General features: G+C 38.0%; 1 protein-coding gene across 21 annotated transcripts in view; it reads right to left on the bottom strand.

Annotated features, from left to right (window-relative positions):
* EYA1 (EYA transcriptional coactivator and phosphatase 1) overlaps positions 1–19,753 on the bottom strand; it is a 129,165-nt gene that overhangs the window by 67,527 nt on the left and 41,885 nt on the right. For 15 of the 21 annotated variants that reach the window (XM_078393831.1, XM_078393829.1, XM_078393827.1 and 12 more), the window contains 4 exons: positions 8,674–8,756; positions 8,047–8,233; positions 4,086–4,228; positions 2,706–2,789 (listed from right to left, as the gene is read on the bottom strand). In XM_078393831.1, the coding sequence (XP_078249957.1) occupies positions 2,706–2,789; positions 4,086–4,228; positions 8,047–8,233; positions 8,674–8,756 (497 nt within the window). The remainder of the gene's footprint in view (positions 1–2,705; positions 2,790–4,085; positions 4,229–8,046; positions 8,234–8,673; positions 8,757–19,753) is intronic. The other 6 variants (XM_072999037.2, XM_072999036.2, XM_078393826.1 and 3 more) reach the window with 1 other exon arrangement.

Below are 19,753 nucleotides of genomic sequence, written 5' to 3' on the forward strand. Positions count from 1 at the left end.
TTCAAGAGCTTGAAAAGACTTGAGACTACGATGTCATCTTCCATACATCCATGTCATTATTTTACTATTTACTACATTTCTACCTTGCTTTTCCACTACTGAAGGCAGTGCTTCAGACATCATATAAAAATAAAGCATAAAAAGCAGGAAAAAAGCAAAGAAAGCAAAGTGTGCTGCTTATTTACCACCTCATAGTGCTTAAAGCACTCTGTACAATTTAATTATGCAGGTTACACATTGCCCCCCCCCACAAGCTGGGTACTCAGTTTACCGACCTCAGAAGGATGGAAGGCTGAGAGGATCTTGAGTTGGCTACCTGAGATTGAACCCTAGTCATAAGCAGAGTTTTGGCTATGGTACTACAGTTTAACCACTGTGCTATGAGGCCCTCTTTAAAAAATAAGTTTAACTACAGTCATTAAAATCAAATATGAAGATAAAATTAACAGCTAATAAGCATAAAAACAGAAGTATAATGAAGTGTACAAACTGTTAATAGGGGGTACTGTATATAATCCCAAGCCAGAATTAAGATTGCTGGAAGAAATATCAACAACCTCCGATATTCAGATGATACCACTCTGATGGCAGAAAGTGAGTGTCCGAGACCTGTTGTGCCTACAGCAGAATCATTTCCCTACAAGTGAGGAGGAACTAAAGAACCTTGTAATGAGGGTGAAAGAGGAGAGCGCAAAAAACAGTCTGAAACTCAACATAAAAAAAAAAAACTAAGATCATGGCCACTGGTCCCATCCCCTCCTGGCAAACAGAAAGGGAAGATATGGAGGCAGTGACAGATTTTACTTTCTTGGGCTCCATGATCACTGTGGATGGTGACAGCAGCCACGAAATTAAAAGACACCTGCTTCTTGGGAGGAAAGCGATGACAAACCTTGACAGCATCTTAAAAAGCGGAAACATCACCTTGCCAACAAAAGTTCGAATAGTCAAAGCTATGGTTTTTCCTGTCGTGATGTATGGAAGTGATAGCTGGACCATAAAGAAAGCAGACCGCCGAAGAATTGATGCCTTTGAATTGTGGTGCTGGAGGAGGCTCTTGAGAGTCCCCTGGACTGCAAGGAGAACAAACCTATCAATTCTAAAGGAAATCAACCCTGAGTGCTCACTGGAAGGACAGATCCTGAAGCTGAGGCTCCAGTACTTTGGCCATCTCATGAGATGAGAAGACTCCTTGGAAAAGTCCTTGAAGTTGGGAAAGTGTGAAGGCAAGAGGAGAAGGGGACAACAGAGGATGCGATGGTTGGACAGTGTCATCGAAGCAACCAACATGAATTTGACACAACTCCGGGAGGCAGTGGAAGATAGAGGGGCCTGGCGTGCTCTGATCCATGGGGTCACAAAGATTCGGACACGACTAAACGACGACGTATATAATGTGTTCCTTAGCACAAGGAGGTTAAAGGAACCATTTATCACCTCCCTTAACTGTGACATTAATTCCACCTTTACAGATTTCATTAAATAGAAGGGGCAAGATCAAATAAGCACGTGACAGTTCTTACAAATCTGAGGAAAGGAAAGGTTTGCCAGCCCTGAAAAGGATCTCACCAGCTGTCAGTCTAAAGCTAACCAGATGGTGACCTGTCCATTCCAAAGACTTTGTCTACATCCTCAACAGAATCCCAGATAACAGAACAATGTGTTGCTGAAGTTACATCAACTTGATCTGATCCAATATTGGAGTTAAAGTCAAGGGTAATCTAATGGATTTTATCTGCTAAACACATAGCTCATAGCAAGGAACCAACTATTCATGTACCTACTCTCTGGTGCCTTGGTGAAGGCAGCCTTGACACAGGTTTAGAAAAATACTGCATATGCTCTCTGCAAATACAATGGTGAGAGGCATAACTTTCCTACTGCTCTCACCACTGCAGTGCATCTTCTGAGATAAGTTGGCCAGTTTATATTTTGATTCATCCTGAGTTGTCCTGCAATAATACTTGTGCCACTCCTCCTCCTGTTTTCACCTAAGCTTTCAGCCAAATCAAGATGGTCTGGTTGTACAAGTATGGAAAGGGAGTTTAGGAGCAACAGTATCAACTACCCTGGCTATTTCAGTGTTTCACAGATCAGTTACAACTTCAAAAGAACCAATAATGGAGTAGGTAGGAAGCTCCACCAACACATTCAGCAAGCCATTCAGATCCATCATGTGCTTGGTCTGCCATTCTTACTGAGTGTCTGTCTACATTCCAGTCTAAACCTAAACAGATAGCGATTGCCCATAGCAATGGAGTCACATGTAACTCCTCCATTTTCAGATTGCCAACACAACCAGAAGAGAATACAAATCCAGAACATATCCTTCCATATATACATGGTCAGTGACTAAATGGGACAAATCCATGGGTGCAGTGGCAGAAATCTTGAGCTACCCCAGACTGAGTGACCTTAGCATGAACACTCAATTTACACAGAGGAATAAGCCCAAGGCAACCCAATGCCACAACAGAAATTGCCCTAGAACCTAGAAAGGGAGACTGTTGGCAGGAGGGTGGCATGCAGACCAATATTATCCCCATACTGTACTAGATATACAAATGCAGCAGCATACATTTAAAGCTAACAATATGACAAGGCAGTTCTAATTTATGATGTACTTCCAAATTATATCACACTTCAGTCTAGATTTCTTCTGCATACACAAACGAATAACTATTATACAGTGGTACGGTACTTACTCTCCCATATCTGTTTGCATAGGATCCTGTAAGTAATGAATGGAAAATGATGATCGTTTCATCCAAATCCCAAATGAATACTCTCTGGAAAAAGATAATCAAAACAATGGGTCCCTCTATGAAGCTGTCAAGTAAAAGAGCAAAAAAGCTCTTGATACATGTGCAAGGAAATAATTCTGCATGTTGTATTACATTAAAGCTTTATTTTCTTACTATTTTAGAGGTAATTATACATTTCAGTACAATGTCAGTCAGTATGTCAATGTTTGTGCATCAGCACAATAATATATTACAATATTATACATTTTTACTCAGAAGTAAATTCTACCAAGCTCGATGTGAATTGCTAAGAAGCAAATATATGTAGTACCGCAGTATCAGTAAACACAAGCACATTTATGTGAATTATATCTGTGAAGTTTCTCAGTCATCCAGGTGAGGTTATCTGAAAGTTGAGTTATGGCAACTGGACTTCATTTTTACTAAGTTGAAATGTTTTGCTACTCATCCAAGTAGCTTCTTCAGTCTGAGTTGGTAGGGGACCCCTGATATATCCTCCACGTTGGTTTCACTTTCCCCTGGTCTGAATAGGCTCCTTAGATGGACAAAGGACTGGGAGTGAGTGAAAATCCCACCTCTGCCGTCCTTCTCCACACATAATCATGAGTTGTTAACAGACGTTAACTGTGGTCTTTCTAGTGTGTGCTCCTGAACTTTCTCGGGAGGGATGAAAGGGCAGCATGAAGCTACTTGGATGAGTAGCAAAACATTTCAACCTAATAAGAAAGAAATCCAGTTGCCGTGACTCAACTTCCAGATTTACGTGAATTATACAACTACAAATGGGAGTCCAAGTAAAACTCAAAAAAAGGGAGTATGGGTACAGAAAAAGGATTTTATTCTATTATCACCCTGCACATCTGAAGGTCTTGGAAGTACAGGTGGATATCAATTTGATTTTCTAGTATATTTGAGCTAAAAGCAGTGTACACTACTATTTAACGGAGAACTCTAGCCTCTTGAATCCTTCTTTACATTTCAAATTTCCTGCACTGACATATTCTGTTTTTGGCATTCATAACAGATCAATGCTAACTGCTCAAGTTTAATAAATACTGTACATGTCACCAGAACTTTTATACCACTTTATATCAGTTATGATTTGATACTTCCAAACCAACTATTATTTGGTACTCTTCTGAGCAAGTTATGATGTGCTACTCTTCATCTCCAAGAACACTTGTTGGTAGGAGGGCACCTCTCACACATGGGACAAGAATTTTTTTACAAGCTATGGCTATGCTGCAAACCACCCAACCACTCGGCTTTTGGAGACAATAATGAAATCATGCAAGCATGCAATTAGTTCACATTGAATACCTCTAGGTCAGAATCAGGTGGTGGCGAAGGATTATTATTTCTTCTGCCTCGGCCACGTGATTTGCCATCTGAGCTGCGGCGTAACCTGTCTGCATCTGAATCTTTAATGGGCGTAGCTGGACTGTGGATTGTACTATATTCTGCTGCAGAAGATAAATTTGTTCATATTTATTTATACTACTTTTAGTTTTATTATATCAAGTGCAGTGTACTGAAATGGCAACATGAGGTCTTACAAGTTTTCTTGTAGTAATATATTACAATCTTCATCTAGAGATGCTAGGATATATTAATGTCAAGAAGTTACAGTTCATCCCAAGTCAAATACACATAGTTAAGGATGATGCAAAAATCTTCCTTCTCTGAAGAAGACATATTCTCCTAAGAAATGAGGGGACATGAACCTTCTAAAGATAAGTACTTCTAAATCGTACTGGTTTTTTTAAATCTTCAATTCTTTTCTCCTATGATCAAAGATAAAGCTATGGTCAAAAGTTACCCACAAACAATTTCAGTTTTAAGGTTGGGAACAAAGACTCCTAGAAAAATTTGGGGGACAAAGGAATGTATTGTTGAAAGCTTGTCTAAACTCTGCAAATACATTCTGAGGAAGTGGTAAATAGTATCACTATTTCTTATAATAGTATTAATGTTTATTTTATTTTGTGTATACAAGAACTTATAACCCTTCTTTCTCTTGCCTCCACACCACTCAGGTCAGCAAACAACAATTAAAGCTAACAAAATTATCAAATGATGGCTAAAGTCACACTGGGGATTTACACCAGAATAAGTGTACTTATGCAACAGGGAATTGTTGATAACTAACAAATTGCTGTTCACATGTCAATTGTTCAATGAGGAATGTGAGCAAACACTCCTTAATAAGCTGCTGTAATTTATCCCATTGCATTTACCTTATCATAAATCCAAAACACAATTCTGGCCATTACTATGATAGGCAGATACAGTAGGGAATTTTTTTTAAAATACACTTATAAAACAAAAGGATAACTAAACATCAAGGTCTTTGACTGAATTTCATAGAGTCAAATACCGACACTGAAGTTGCAATCTAGTCCTCAAGCTAAAATATTCCGTAGCTTTAGAGCAGGCACTGAGAAGGCACTTTTGTTTAGACATCTAGACATATGTTATTTTACTACGTGGATTGTCCGTACTAAAAAGGACACCAAGGATACAGTGGAAGGCTGGCTGAGTGGGTTACATCAAGCCTGGCAAATGACAACAGAGCTAGAACAGGGTACAGCCTTCAAACATCTGTTCCCTCTTCTAGATTTTATAGTTACAGTGCCAGTGCCATATATTCCTCTGCCTGTGATCACCTGGATGTTATTCATGTCCCCTTCACTAGGTTAAAGACTTTAAAAATGTCCTTGGGTAAAAGATGAAAGTGCAAGAGTGCTATAAGAAGGTAGTTGAACAATAAATAAAAGGCAATGTTGTAGCGGCTTAGAATCAATAACTACAGTAAAAAAATAAGTAGAATCCAAAGAGTTATTAATGCTAATTATAAACTGATTTAAGTGTAAGTGTGAGTAAAACAGATAAAATTTTTCATCAATTTTTTTTTTTTTACAAAGGCATCACTCAAGTTAAGGAGAAGAATTATTTTAATAAGTTTATATGAGATAATATGGTATTGCTAATACAAAACATAATACAGTATATGTAGCTACCTGATATTTGAAGTATTTGAGAAGTGTTTGAAAATGATGGCACAAACTGTAGCTTTAATTAATTAATACCATTCAAATGAATGTAATTCCAAAAGTTTATTAAATTTATTTCACAAAATCCCTCAGTAGATTTGGGAAGTCAGCGAAAGCATGCCATGCAACCGTCCAAAGAAAAGATGTACAAGGTCTGTTTCTGTGTGCTGCCCTTTTCTGGAGAGGGCAAGCATAGTAAAACCAGAAAAACAATTAATTTTCGCAATCATAGCAGATATATTACCACCACAATTACACTGGCAGTGTGCTTGCTTACAGCTGACTGGAGGGCAGATGAGAACTCAGGGGTCCCTCTTCTGCAATGAACTCTTCAACTACTACAATGGAGACTTATGGCACATTAATTGCTGGGAACCGTTATAAGGCATCAGCAACAGTAGTTATGCAAGACGTGGCCACTATATAATGGAAGCAAGCTGACCAAAGTAGGCACAGATTCTACTGAGGATTATACTTCACTCAGACAATACATTATATTTTTATCTATAAATGAAAAAATGTGTCATATGATTATATCTAAATACAACACTCTCCAGCATACTACACTGTAATCAAACATTACTGCACTGAATGTAAAGAATCAAGGAAACAGCCAACTTCTTCCTTCTCCCTCTGCCAATTAAAACAAAGCGTCCACAAAGATGGATCGCCTGAGAATGTTGCTGATTCATGTCCTCAGTCTAGAAATACGTACCACAAAAAGGTAAACGGAATTAGGAGCTACAATATGTTTTATGTTTTCCAGAGCTGGAGCCTTTTGAAGGGAACAGCTTGGAACCCCATCCCTAGCAAAGTAAGACTGACAACCAACTTTAATGACTCAGCAGACAAGAGGTAACCATGACTAAGCTGGGGAGGTAACTGATGTTCTGTGACTGCCATTGTTTCTACTGGCTCTGTTCTCTTTCCACCTGAGGTGAGGAAATAAAACTGGTGAAACTATTAACAGGATTAAGGTGAGTGTTCAGAAGAACTCTGCACACTTAAAATTGATGTCTGAGGCTGCCAAGAACAAGAAGAAAGAGAGAGAAAAGTATTTGCCATTTTATTATCAGCATACCACTTACATCCAGGAAGATGTAAGTGGTTTGCTGACAAAATAAGAACAGATATACAGCAGCATTTTAATCTTGGCTATCGTCTTTCTGACTACTGGATATTAAATGTTGTTCATACTGTTGCATCTTTTTGCAGCCTATTGACTTATGGTGACCTCTTTCCAGGGTTTTCTAGATAGAGACTACTCAGAAGTGGTTTTCCATTCCCTTCTTCCGGGGGTGCCCTGGGACTGGGCATCTTGTCCAAGACCACACAGGTTGGCTCTACTCACAGGATGCACAGTGGGGAACTGAACTCTCAGCCTCTCATTTCACAGCCAGACACCTAACCCTAGAAGGGAGATTCAACTCCCTATCAAACTTTACAGTGCAGTTCTGATTCCCCATTAGCTTCAGAGCTGATACAGACCGGAGAAATAAAAAGATTTTGCTTCTGATGAAAGCCCTGCCGAAACACATTAAGCTTTTTACCGCGCAATAAAGACACCACATATTGTTACCTATTCCAGACATCTTGAGACTGTTTCTCTTTGTATCTTTTGGTTTTTACCAGATGTGCCAGTTCCCTACAATTTGAAATCCTAAACATACAAGATGGCTGAAAACTGAGCTGACATGAAGCCAGCTGTGGAAGATGGATCCCAACTTTTCCAAGACAAGGGATGTTGGCAATAGTTTAGGACTACTCTGATCCTTACTTAACTTTGTGCTGGCACAGTGGTTGTAAGTTTGGGGATTACTCAGCTCCTGAGATTTGATGTGCCAATACAAGGGCAATTGTTCCCACTACAGCCCACACATCTTTGAGTCTGGATTGCACTGTAGCTCTCAGGAAAATAATTAAACAATTCTTTAGCAACCAATATAAAAATAAACGTAATTTATTCAAGCTCTATACAGCTATTATACATTTTATAATTGGTATTTTTACTTTCAGTACTGCTGTTCACAGATTATTTTATTTGGAAGTTATTGCAAAAACATGCATTTTAAAAAATCTGCTGTTATCCAGTCCCCCCATCCCCCTAACACAAACCTACCCTTTCTCAATACTGTGTAAATAGTACCATAAATTCAGGATTCTTTTAAAAATGCCTTTCAAGTACCAAAAAATGTGGCCTATAGGGACAATAAAATCTGAGCAATTACCTGCTGTAGGATCTGTAACTGGTTGACTTGTGATGCCAGATGGTGGTTCTTGAAGCTGGTATGTTGCATTGGAGGAAGGTGTGGTTGGACTGGTGTTGCTGCTTGTCATATAATGTGAGGGATATGGAGAACTGTTATAATACTGTGCATATTGACCCTGGCCAAAGCTGGGGTAAGATGGGTATTCCTATAAAGATTTACAGGGGAAAAAGTTGTATTAGACATTTTCATCAACTTGCTGCTTTTTTAGTATAATCTTCAAAGTGTCCGTATAATCCATTTTCATGTACAATAAAATCTTAATAGTTTTAGAACAGGTTTTGCACAAAGAAATCCAATTTTAGACAGACTGCTGCTGAATTAAAAATGAATCTGAATGTCATGATAATAACTTAAAAGGAGGCGGCGACAGTGTGGCTAAAACAAACTTCAAAATAGTTCTGAAATTATTGAACAACCTCAAGATTTAAATTTAGAATGAAACATATGCTTTGTAATGTATTTTTCAAAACACAACTTTGGCACGCTTGTAATTGTATGTATGTATGTATGTATGTATGTATGTATGTATGTATGTATGTATGTATGTATGTATGTATGTATGTATGTATGTATGTATGTATTTACCTGCTGTGAACTATTAAATCCAGTAGAATTTGTAAGTGAATTATTTCCAGCATATATTCCAGATGATGTTGTGAAACTGCTTCCTGAAATGAGCAAATGAAGAGAGGGTTTGTGTGACGAACCAGTATAACATCTTTGAAAAGCTTTTCACAATGCATTACCAGTACATGGTACTTTTTTTAAAAAAAAACTATCTTTCATATTTTGATGCAGTAATTAATCTACTTCATTATAAAAATTAAGACAGAATTACTATAAAGTGACAAATCTATTTTAAGAGCTCCAGAACATAATATCTATCTGATATCTAATGTCAATAATATCTTAAAATAAGTACTTGATTTTCATGTTTGGCTCAATCTCAAAAAGAACCGAGAGCCTCAAAATCGAGGTATTACAGATCACCTTGTTATTATATTTGATATTGTTATTATATTTCCCTTTATGCTCCAGAAACAAAAAGATTTATCCAAAGGCATAATACACTTGCATCTTTCTCCAAAGGAACAGACAATTATTGCTTAATCAAATGTTCTGGAGCATATAGCCTTGGGCAGCGCTTTCTTCTTTCCTTGCAAAATCATTGTTGCCTTGACATCAAGAGCGTTATTGCATGACATTTCAAGTAGAAAGGGCATTGCCCAATATTGCCTAAACATTCTAATCCATTCTCAACCTTTACTGCCAAAAATGGACAGATGGACCCTCTTTTTAAAATGACTTTATCACTAAAGCTGTGTTTTAAAAAGGGCAGTAACCTCATTTTAGGCCAAAAGCAAATGTGAACATATGGACACTTTACAAAGAAAGTGTGTGAAGGAGGGGGCGAGGGAAACAAAAAAGCTGCAGCTGCCGAGAGGGTAAAGATGCACTTAAGTACCAAAATACTCTGTCCATCAGTGTTCCAAGGTAATTTATCCTTACCTTGGAACACTTTAACCAAAACCAGAGGTATCAAAGGGTGAACAAAATGAAAAGAAGGATAATGCAAAGGTCCTAGTTCATGAAACCTCTGTTTCACTGCTCTGTAAACTGGGAACCATAAAGATTTTCTATTGCCAAAAACAGGTTTGTTATAAAAGTGACAAGCATACAATAACAAAGAAAGATGAATTCAGCCTCCTAATATGCTTAAACTTTGCCTTGGATGTGCGCAATATGTAGTGATATTAGAGTTGCCATATTTCAGCTCTCCAAGTTGCCTAATTTGCACATTATGAAACTTTTTATTAGGTGGTCTTATTTGAAAACTATGCAAATTAAAATGAATTCTTCCATTTTACATAAATAAAGCACAAGGATTATTGCTTTGTTTTTCCATTACTATGCTCCAGCCTTTATTATCCCACTATCATTCATATAATAACCATGGATTGGGGAATATCAGTATAATATAGTCTAATAGTTAGTAGGGTCGTGCTGTTCTCATTTGTTGTTGTTGTTTGCTTTATTTTGAGTTTCCAGAATTCTCTAAGAATTCCCAAGGCAGAATTTTAGGAGTTCCAGAACATCATCACACACCTGCAGACACCACCGTGTATATACTAACACCTCTTCCATGCCTTATTCCTTGCCCCAATGTTCCCTGGAGGTGGTAGCCTCGTTGCCCTTTATGTTCTATAGGAGTGTGCCTCCTGGAAACTACCCCTCCCCCAAGAATTATTGGGAGAATTTTGGGATTTGGAGTAACAAACATACAACAAAAACCTAATAGCCTCATCCCTAATAGTTAGTATTGAACTTGGAACAGGGAGTCCTAACTTCAAATCCTGCTTAGTCACAAATTTTACATTGGGCCAACCTTTCATGGATGTTTCTTGCATAAAATAGGGAACGAGGAATCATGTAAGGCAGCTATGTACCTTCCTAGTACATATAAATAATGAACATTTCTCCCCCACAAACACACACACGGGCTTCTGGTGAAATTCCTATGAGATGGCTGTTGTTTTTGCCAGCAGTTTTTATTGGTGGCAAAACCAAAAAACCCCAAAAATGCACAACCTTTGTATATATTACTGGGAACACCATGTGAATCCCCCATGAATGATACATTGTCATCTGACTGTTAAAGGCACGGATCTCAAACATGCGGCCCGAGGGCCATTTGCGGCCCCCCAGATGATAGTTTGTGGCCCTCGCCTTGCCTCCCCCCCCAAAGCACCCACACATCCTCTGCTGTCAAGAGTAAAAAAAAGCTTTGCCTCGCTCGCCGGCTCTCTCCCAAGACAGCACCTCTTGCACCCTCCATCTGGAACTGCAGCCTGCCAGCCAGCCCACCTGTCTGTCGGCTAAGGAAACTCCTGGGCGGCTTCCTTGGGCTCTTGCTCCGCTTGGCGGAAAATCTGATGCGGCCCATCCTCACCCAGACTCTGCCTCTAGCGGCCCCCAGGTAAATTGAGTTTAAAACCCCTGGTTAAAGGGAAAGGGCAGTAGAAGGTAAAGGCAAACTTCAGAAATTCAGGAAACAGAAGGTGCAATTTCCTTTACAAGTACAGGTCGTTTTTCTTAATAACAAAAATGTAGTTTGATGTTAGGTTTCTTTGCCATATTTTATGTTATATCCACACACCACTTATCCACCACCCCAAACATGAAATCAAGTGCCATCCATTGCACAGTAGGATCCCCCAATCCGCAGGATCAATATCCACTGATTCACTTATCCGCTGCCTGAAAACACTAAATAAAAAACCCCAGAAGCACATATTTAAACCAGAACTCGCCACTAGAGGGAGTCAGAGGCAATGTAATGTATAGCATTTGATACTTCCACATTTTTCAGCACCCAGGGTGGGGGGGCTTGAAACTGATACCCTGCAGATACCACAGTTCTACTGTAGTATCTCTTTCCTAAATTACCATCTCATTGGACACTGTTTTGTTTCACTACTACTTATAGATTCACAGCAGAGCTTTAGAATTTACCTTTTGGACTAAACAAACCAGAATCTCTTAACCAAAATAGTCACTGACTATACTAGATGAGGTTTCTGGGAGTCCCACTAAAAAAAACCCTCCCCACCTCTTGTTGTTGTTTAGTCATTTAGTTGTATCTGACTCTTCCTTCTACTTCCTAGTAAATACAAATATAGCAGTTTCATATGCGCATTTGCTGAGGTATAAAAGCCACTGAATTTAGTGTGATATATAGATGGGTAAGCAGTAAGGCATATTCCCAAGACAAATACATGAAGAATTAGTTGTTTGAAAATGACATTATCATTTTCTTATTGTTTGGCGAGAAATTTAACATTCACAACAACCAAGGGCTCAATCTGAACAAAAACAAATTGAAGCTTCTGCTAACCTATATTCCTCCCTTATTTTTGTCAGTTCTTCTTTTCTCCAAGACAACACCTACCTAAATTCCTATCTAAGCACCCAGAAACCTGTGGGAGAGAAAATGGAACGGATATATCTGGAAAGCCATGGAATCATAGAATGGTAGAACTGTAGAACCTTCAGAGTCACCCCCATGACAAAGCAGGAAATCACAGAATAATTGAGTTGGAAGGGACCTATAAGGCCATTGAGTTCAACCTTTTGCTTAATGCAGGAATCCAAATCAAAGCAGATCTGACAGATGGTTATCCAATTTTTTCTTGAATGACTAGCACTGGAGCGCTCACCACCTCCCAAAGTAATTGGTTCCATTGGCTCTAACAGTTAAGACATTTTCCCTGATATTCATCCTCAGTCTGGCTTTCTATAGCTTGAGCCCATTACTACGTGTCTTGCACTCTGGGATTATCAAGAACAGATTTTGCTATTATATCTCCCCTCAGTCTTCTTTTCTCAAGGCTAAAATGCCCAGTTCTTTCAGTCTTTCCTCACAGGACTTGGTTTCCAGTCCCCTGATCATCCTTGTCGCCCTCCTCTGAACTTGCTTGTTTGCTGGCATAATTCTTAACATGTGGTGTCCAGAACTGGACACAGTACTCTAGATGAGGCCTCACCAGTGCTGAACAGAGGGGACCTAGTATTTCACATGATTTGGAGATTGTACTTCTGTTAATGCATCCTAGAATAGCATTTGCTTCTCTTTTTTTGGCAGACACATTGCACTGTTGGCTCATATTCAGCTTTATCTACGACAATTCCAAGATCCTTCTAACCCATAGTATTACTGAGCCAAGTATCCCCCATCTTGTAACTGTACATTTGGTTTTTTTCCCCTTAGGTGTATAACTTTGCACTTGTCCCTGTTAAATTTCATTTTGTTGTTTTCAGTCCAGTGCTCAAGCATATCTTTTTAATTTTTTTCCCTATTTTCAAAGGTTTTAGCAATTTCTCCCAATTTTGTGTCATGGAGAAATTTCATAAGTATTCCCTGCATTCCCTCATCCAATTTATCAATAAAAATATTGAAGAGCACAGGGCCCAGGACTGAGACTTGAAGTACTCCACTTGTTACTTTCTCTCTGTTTGAGAAGAAGCCATTGATAAGCACTCTGTAAACAATGGTGTATCTAGCTGACAGTTGTTCTATCTAGCCGACACCTAGCTAGCTTGCTAATCAGAATATGATGGGGCACTTTGTCAAAGACTTTGCTGAAGTCAAGCTATATAACACGAAACAAAAATGTGCAATATTAGAGCTTGGGAAAGCTCCTTTTTACACTACAGTCCCACAAAACCCTGTTAGCATTGGTTTCAATTTACCTGCTTTTTATAAACTGTTCACAGGCAGCTCTGCAAGGACCAAGAATTCTCACAATTGTAACATTTACATTTCTATAAGCTCCTCCATAAGCATCCTGGATGGTTTCACTCTTCAGCTAATCACACACAAAGCTTTGTTTTTTCTTTTCAACTGGCCAAAACTGTAACTGCACATTTTGTCTTATATATAAATTGTATAACAGCTTGAGACTTACAGTACTTCTTTTTTTTTAAATGGACGCTTTAGAGTTTGGGCCAGTTGATAGGCTAAAGAGGCACCAGGTGACATGGCTAAAATGAACAAATCCTGACCAATTGGCATCTTTAGGTGAGATGGAATAATTTTAAAACACCAAACCATATTCAGGCTCTAACTGACTGGGAGCACATACATAAGTGGAAGATAAGACAAACACAATGGTTCTTAGTTGCTAAATAGGTGCTTGGGCACCAGAAGTCCCACTGACCCATGAGAGGTAAGATGAACAATTATTAATGGAAACATGTTTAGAACAAATGGGAAAGCAAATTGGGAGAAATCTGAATATATTTGTGGTATTGATATGTATGTAATTGAGATGCCATTTCGTCCACATTAGGTGGGTATCTGGAAGTTGAGTCATATTAACTGGACTTCTTTCTTATTATTTATTTAATTATTATTTATTTAATTTATATGCTGCCCACACTACCCAAAGGTCTCTGGGTGGCTTGCAACATTTAAAATACAATAAAATTTAGAACAATTAAAATATATATAAAATTGGGTTGAAACGTTTTGCTACTCATCTAAGTAGCTTCTTCAGTCTGAGGAGAGTTGGTAGGAGATCCCTGAAATGTCCTCCATGTCAGTTTCACTTCCCCCTGGCCTGAATAGGCCAGATGCACAAAGGACTGGGGGTAAGTGAAAACCCCACCTCTTCATTCCTTCTCTACCCATTGTCATGGGTAGTTAACAGTTGTTAACAGTGGTCTTTCCGGTGTATGTAGTCCTGATCTTTCTGGGGATGGATGAAAGGGTTGCATGATAAATAGGAGACAGATTGTATCTAAGGCCTCCACTCCTGTTGAATGAGGGATTTTCTATATGCACATGTATGGGCTCCCTGACCTCTCTCTCAAACCATCTATCTTCTTGGTGGGGATGTCAATTTTGGCAATTATTTAACAAAATTTATATATACAGTTATCCTTTATTTTATTTATTTTATATCTGGTTAATTCATTTTAAAACTACAGTTCTTTATTTTATATCTAGTTACTTAGTTTCAAAATAGTTTAAAATTTAAAAATCCATATCTGTATACTGAGGACAGAAGTAAATGACCAGGGCTTAAAGGAGAGGAGAAACTGGCCTTATTTTTTCATGTATAAAATTAGAAAAATTCAACAATATGTTAATAAAAAGAAATAAATTTAAAAGTGTAGTGAAAAGTAAATATTCAAAGTTCATTTAAAAATATGTAACTTTTATGGAAGCAGTTTTATGTCTGCTGAAAAAAAAATGAGGCATAAATAAATTAAGAGAAAGAGTGAATAACAGAACAGAACATGAAAGCCACAGGATAGTACAAGGAGAATTGTAAGGCAACATTAAGATTAAAGAAATTGAGGACACAGGATCTGAATGGAACTAACACAAGGACAATAGAATGCTCTTGTGGAAAGCTTAGTCATGTGCATTCTTGGGGAGAAACTCCACTGGGCAGAATATCTCCCTTGGGATTCTTGTTATTCCTTTAGTGCACTGATTACATAACCGCATGATCTTTTAAAAAGATAAACCATGCAGTCAAGCTAATCCTGATGATGCTGAATTTCAAATGATCAAAAAGAAAACATGAAATACATAGATAATTACAAATGTTCCACAGTTTTTTTTTACTTTTTTTCCTAGTGGGTAGCCACATTTCTTTGTTGTAGCAGAAAAATAAGTACATTTCTGGCATCTAACAAATTTATTAAGTCCATAAAAATTTATACTATAACAATATGTGTCATCTTATGGGCACAAGACTGAAAAAGTCTTTGTCTAAGAATGTAGAAAAGAGAATGTGCGCAGGAGATGGTGCAATGTAGACTCAAAGATATGCTAGCTATAGTGGGTTTAGAATGGGTTGGAGCCCCTTGTGCCAGCACAAATGCCCTAATTTCAGCACTTAAGATTGTTCAGCACAACTGGATTTGCTGGCACAACTGTTGTGCTTGCTGAGATCCACTAGCAAAAAATTAAAAAGGAGGGGGCTGGAGAAGGGGAGAAGCAAAATGATGGCAGATTAAACCTCCTGTTAGGCCAGACTCTTAGTCAATCTGCTGACACAAAGGCAAGCCAGGATCAAGGTGATCCTAAGTAATTTCCAGTGTTCCTAAGCTACAGGAACGGAGGGCCGTCTCATATTTAAATACATATTGCTTTTTGTACTGAGGATTTTTTTTACTTAAAGATAAGTCAAGGTACATGAACACGTCCTATCAAATTTATCCTGACAGGGCAGACGAAAGGCTATAGAAGTGAATGTTCTACCTCTTTTCCCCACACAGCAAAAATAGTTCATGTTAAAAGAGGCATCAAAGAATGAGATACTAGAAACGGCAGTGGGAGGAGGGAATAGTTGGAAACTGGGCTACTGAAGGGTGCTTTCCCGAATTTTAGTGAATCCATCCCCTCTCACAGATACACTGCCTTGCAACCCACCTCACCCTATTCTACAGAATCTTGGGATCCTCAGAACATCTGGGGGGCTGGATAGGAAACTACTGTGTCAAATGCAGGATTGGCAAGCCTCCATATGCAAACTTTCTTCCTCTTATCGTTTTTGGGACCAGTATTCATCAAGTTTTTGTTTTTGGAGGGGAAGCCATCTATACTTTCAGCATACATTGGTAAACGGTATAGGAAAAGATGCATAGTAATAATTTAGCAACTGGCACACTTCTGATTGTCTTTGTGAAGCTGCTCTAAACTTTTTACACATTTCATTTTAAAAATTTCACCCAATAACCAGTTTGGGGTTGCAAATCCACTGCATTTTCAAATACACATTATGTAATAAAATCATTTCAAGACATTTTACACACAAAAAACCCCCAAGAGGAATAAAACAATAATATATGTGTAAACCAATCTATGCTTCTTTTGGATGTCCATAGTATCAAAGAAAGAGGAAAAACAATGTCTGTGCATTGGAACAATGTAAACTGGCAATGATTATAACAATTGGCAACATGTTCCTTGGCTAAAATTCTTGTTAGCTACTGTTTTTTCTGGAACTATGCAGTGGTCTAAGAGATATTTATAACTCTAAAGGTTCACAAGAACCAATGAAAACTGTTATTGTACCTAGGCCAGCATAATATAAGAAACATCTCTTTCATCTCTTGGCTATTACTGACTCCTACAGAGAATGGTAAGGTCTCAGAGACCATAACAAATGTGAAACAGGTTTCTGAAAATTGCCATGTAGACCACCCAAGGCCATCAGCTTAGAACTACTTTAAAAATTCTTTAAAGTTTGCCACGTTTTAACAAGGTATGCCACAGCACAAAAAGCACACTGCTCTTCCATTAGACAATTAAGAACACCAAAAATATTAAGTAACTTATCTAATTCATGAACTATAAAACTTTACAACAGAATGACAGATTTGTAAACTTCAAAAATTAAAGGTACAATTTATAAATATACTAAAACAGTTGCCTCATGAAGTACACTGGGACCAGCACTACTTCTATGTGAAGTTGTTTTATTCATTATATCTAGAAAAAAAATACTGTCCCAGTCCTTCTACATGTCTTACAGAAGCATCATCAAAGCACAATATATTATATTAAGTAGAATACAGCATTTTTATCTGAAGTCATATTTATGAAAGTCAGGTAACTTTATAAAATGATATACCGATAGTATCTCTACAGTGAGCACTGTTCTGATTAAGCTAATGACAAGTCTCCTTAGTTTGAATGAGTAGCTCTCCATGAACACAAGTCTTTCACTACATACCTGTACAATGTACATTATGAGGATGCTAACCTTAACAACACTTCTAAAATCATCCACACACATACAACAAAATTACAATTTTTTTAAAAAATGTTACTTTTAAAAAGCAAGATAAAGCTGTCTTAAATACCTCTTTAAAATAATGCAAACATTTTATTTTATTTAAAATAGAGCCAATACTTTTTAAAAACCTGTAACTATACAGAAACACTGTTAATCACACATTGAATATAATACATGTAGAGGAGTGGGAGATTTAATGAGAGAGGAAACAGCAAACAATATATTTAAGGCAGAATTTAAGAAGGGCACTAAAAATTAATCAGTACTTCAAATAATTAAATAAGCAACCACTACCTTAATTTTTGCCAATACTTCATATTTTTACAAGTGCATAATTTGGCAAAGAAAATATAATTCTGCAGAAATGGGCAATATCTGTGGGAAATACTGTTCCCATCAATGCAAGAACATATTGAGAGTACCAAGAAATGTCTCACCACACTTTTCAGCAGAGAGGAGAACATCACAATTTGTCCCTTACAAGGATGAGATAAATAAGGTACCTTTTGAAGAATGCTTTCTCCAGAGAGGTCAGTCTGACATCAACCCAGTTGTCCTTTAGACCAGGGATGGCAATCATATGACCCCAATGTTATTTCTCTTGACTCCAGAAGCCCCACCTCAGAAACCCCCATAAACCACCCGGGATACTATTATAAAATGCTATTTTTGGGGGGGGGAGTAAAAAAGAAGAATCATCATTCCCAGAAGACACCCAATCCTCTTCTGCAAAAGCTTTGCTTAGAGGTGGGGAGAGAAGGGGTTCCATTTCTGGCATTTTTTCAAAGCCAGAAGTGAATTTTAAGTTATTTCTGGTTTTCAAAATACAGAACAAATGTTCTTGTGATGAAGGTCTGTGAAGGCTCCAAGGAGGGAGAAAATTGGTCCCAAAACTACTAGAGCTTGTTTAGATACCCAGCAAAAGCTTTTATTTTTTTCCCTCAGACATACTAGGTTTCATTTTTCTGTTTCACTTAGTTTTTTTTTGAAGTTTATGTTTCTTTTTCACTTAGTTTATGTCTGTTTTTATGTTTATTGCATGTTGTATTCTGATTTGATTTACATAAACCATTACAGGATCTTTTTTAGTGTAAGCATACACAGATTTCCAAAACAAAATAAATAATGGAGCCCTTATGTTCAATTCTCAAACTTTTCTTTCTGTGAACAGTACTCCACAGACCTCTACGAAGCTAGCAAACAGAAGAATCTTTAAGAACTTGCTCCATCTCTCATACGCAGTAGGATTACAAGAATAAATTTAGTTTTCTTTCACCATAAAGACACTAAGGAGCTATTTGAAACATGCATTTTTAACATCACTGCTTTTCACAGGTTAGTACCACATCAGTTTTTATATGGGAAGTGGTTTACTTGAAAATAATATTATTTGAAAATTTGCCCTTTGCCAAACACACCACCTCAAAGAAAAGGCATTACTTTCCAAGACTTGATATGCTTTTGTAAAGCCTCAAACTGAGTTTGAATTTCAAGCAAAGGGACATTCTGACAATGAAGAATCAGTAACTATTTGAAAATGCGCATTCTGTTCTACGTAAAATACTCGCTCCCAGACTCTATGAAATATTAAGTTTTGAAAAGGAAATTCCTTTTCCAAACTGTTCTAGTACGGCTGTTCTAACTATAATTATTAAGTGACTATCCTACCTCCACTTGCTCAGAAGACTTATTGCTCTTCATTAATTCTGATTAGAAACTGACATGATAAGCTACAAAACATTTTCTTTACTGCAAGGCTGAAGGAGTCATAGTGTATTACAAGTGAATATTTGGCTCAGCCCAAGTTCTGACCAAACCAATGAAGACTTTAATCATCTGAAAGGATTCTCTTCTTCTGTCATGCAAACTTAATGCAAACCTCTTATCAGATCCATCACCTCTACGATTCTAAACTGTTTTTTATTTAAAAGGTACTGCATTTTTTGCTCCATAAGACACACCTCTCCATAAGACGCACCAAATTTTTAGGAGAAGAAAACAGGAAAATAAAAATTTGTTTTCTTCTCCTAAAAAATTGGTGAGCCTTATGGAGAGGTCCGTCTTATGGAACACACCCTAGGACCCTTTGGAGGCTCACCCTGCCCCCCCGGGGGCCAGAGGGGGCGAAATTACCACCAGGGACTCTTCTGAAGCTTCCCAAGTCTCAAAAGAGTCCCAGAAGGTGGCAATTTCACCCCCTCTGGCCTGGTGGGTGGGGGGCAGGGTGAGCCTCCAAAGGGTCCTAGGGTCTGTTCCAGGACCCTTGTGAGGCTCCCCCACGCCCCACGGGGCCAGCAGGGGGGCGAAAACGCCAGCTTCTAGGACCTTTTCTGAGGCTTGAAAGGCTCAGA

This window comes from Pogona vitticeps, chromosome 4 (assembly GCF_051106095.1).
Source record: "Pogona vitticeps strain Pit_001003342236 chromosome 4, PviZW2.1, whole genome shotgun sequence".
Taxonomy (NCBI): domain Eukaryota; kingdom Metazoa; phylum Chordata; class Lepidosauria; order Squamata; family Agamidae; genus Pogona; species Pogona vitticeps.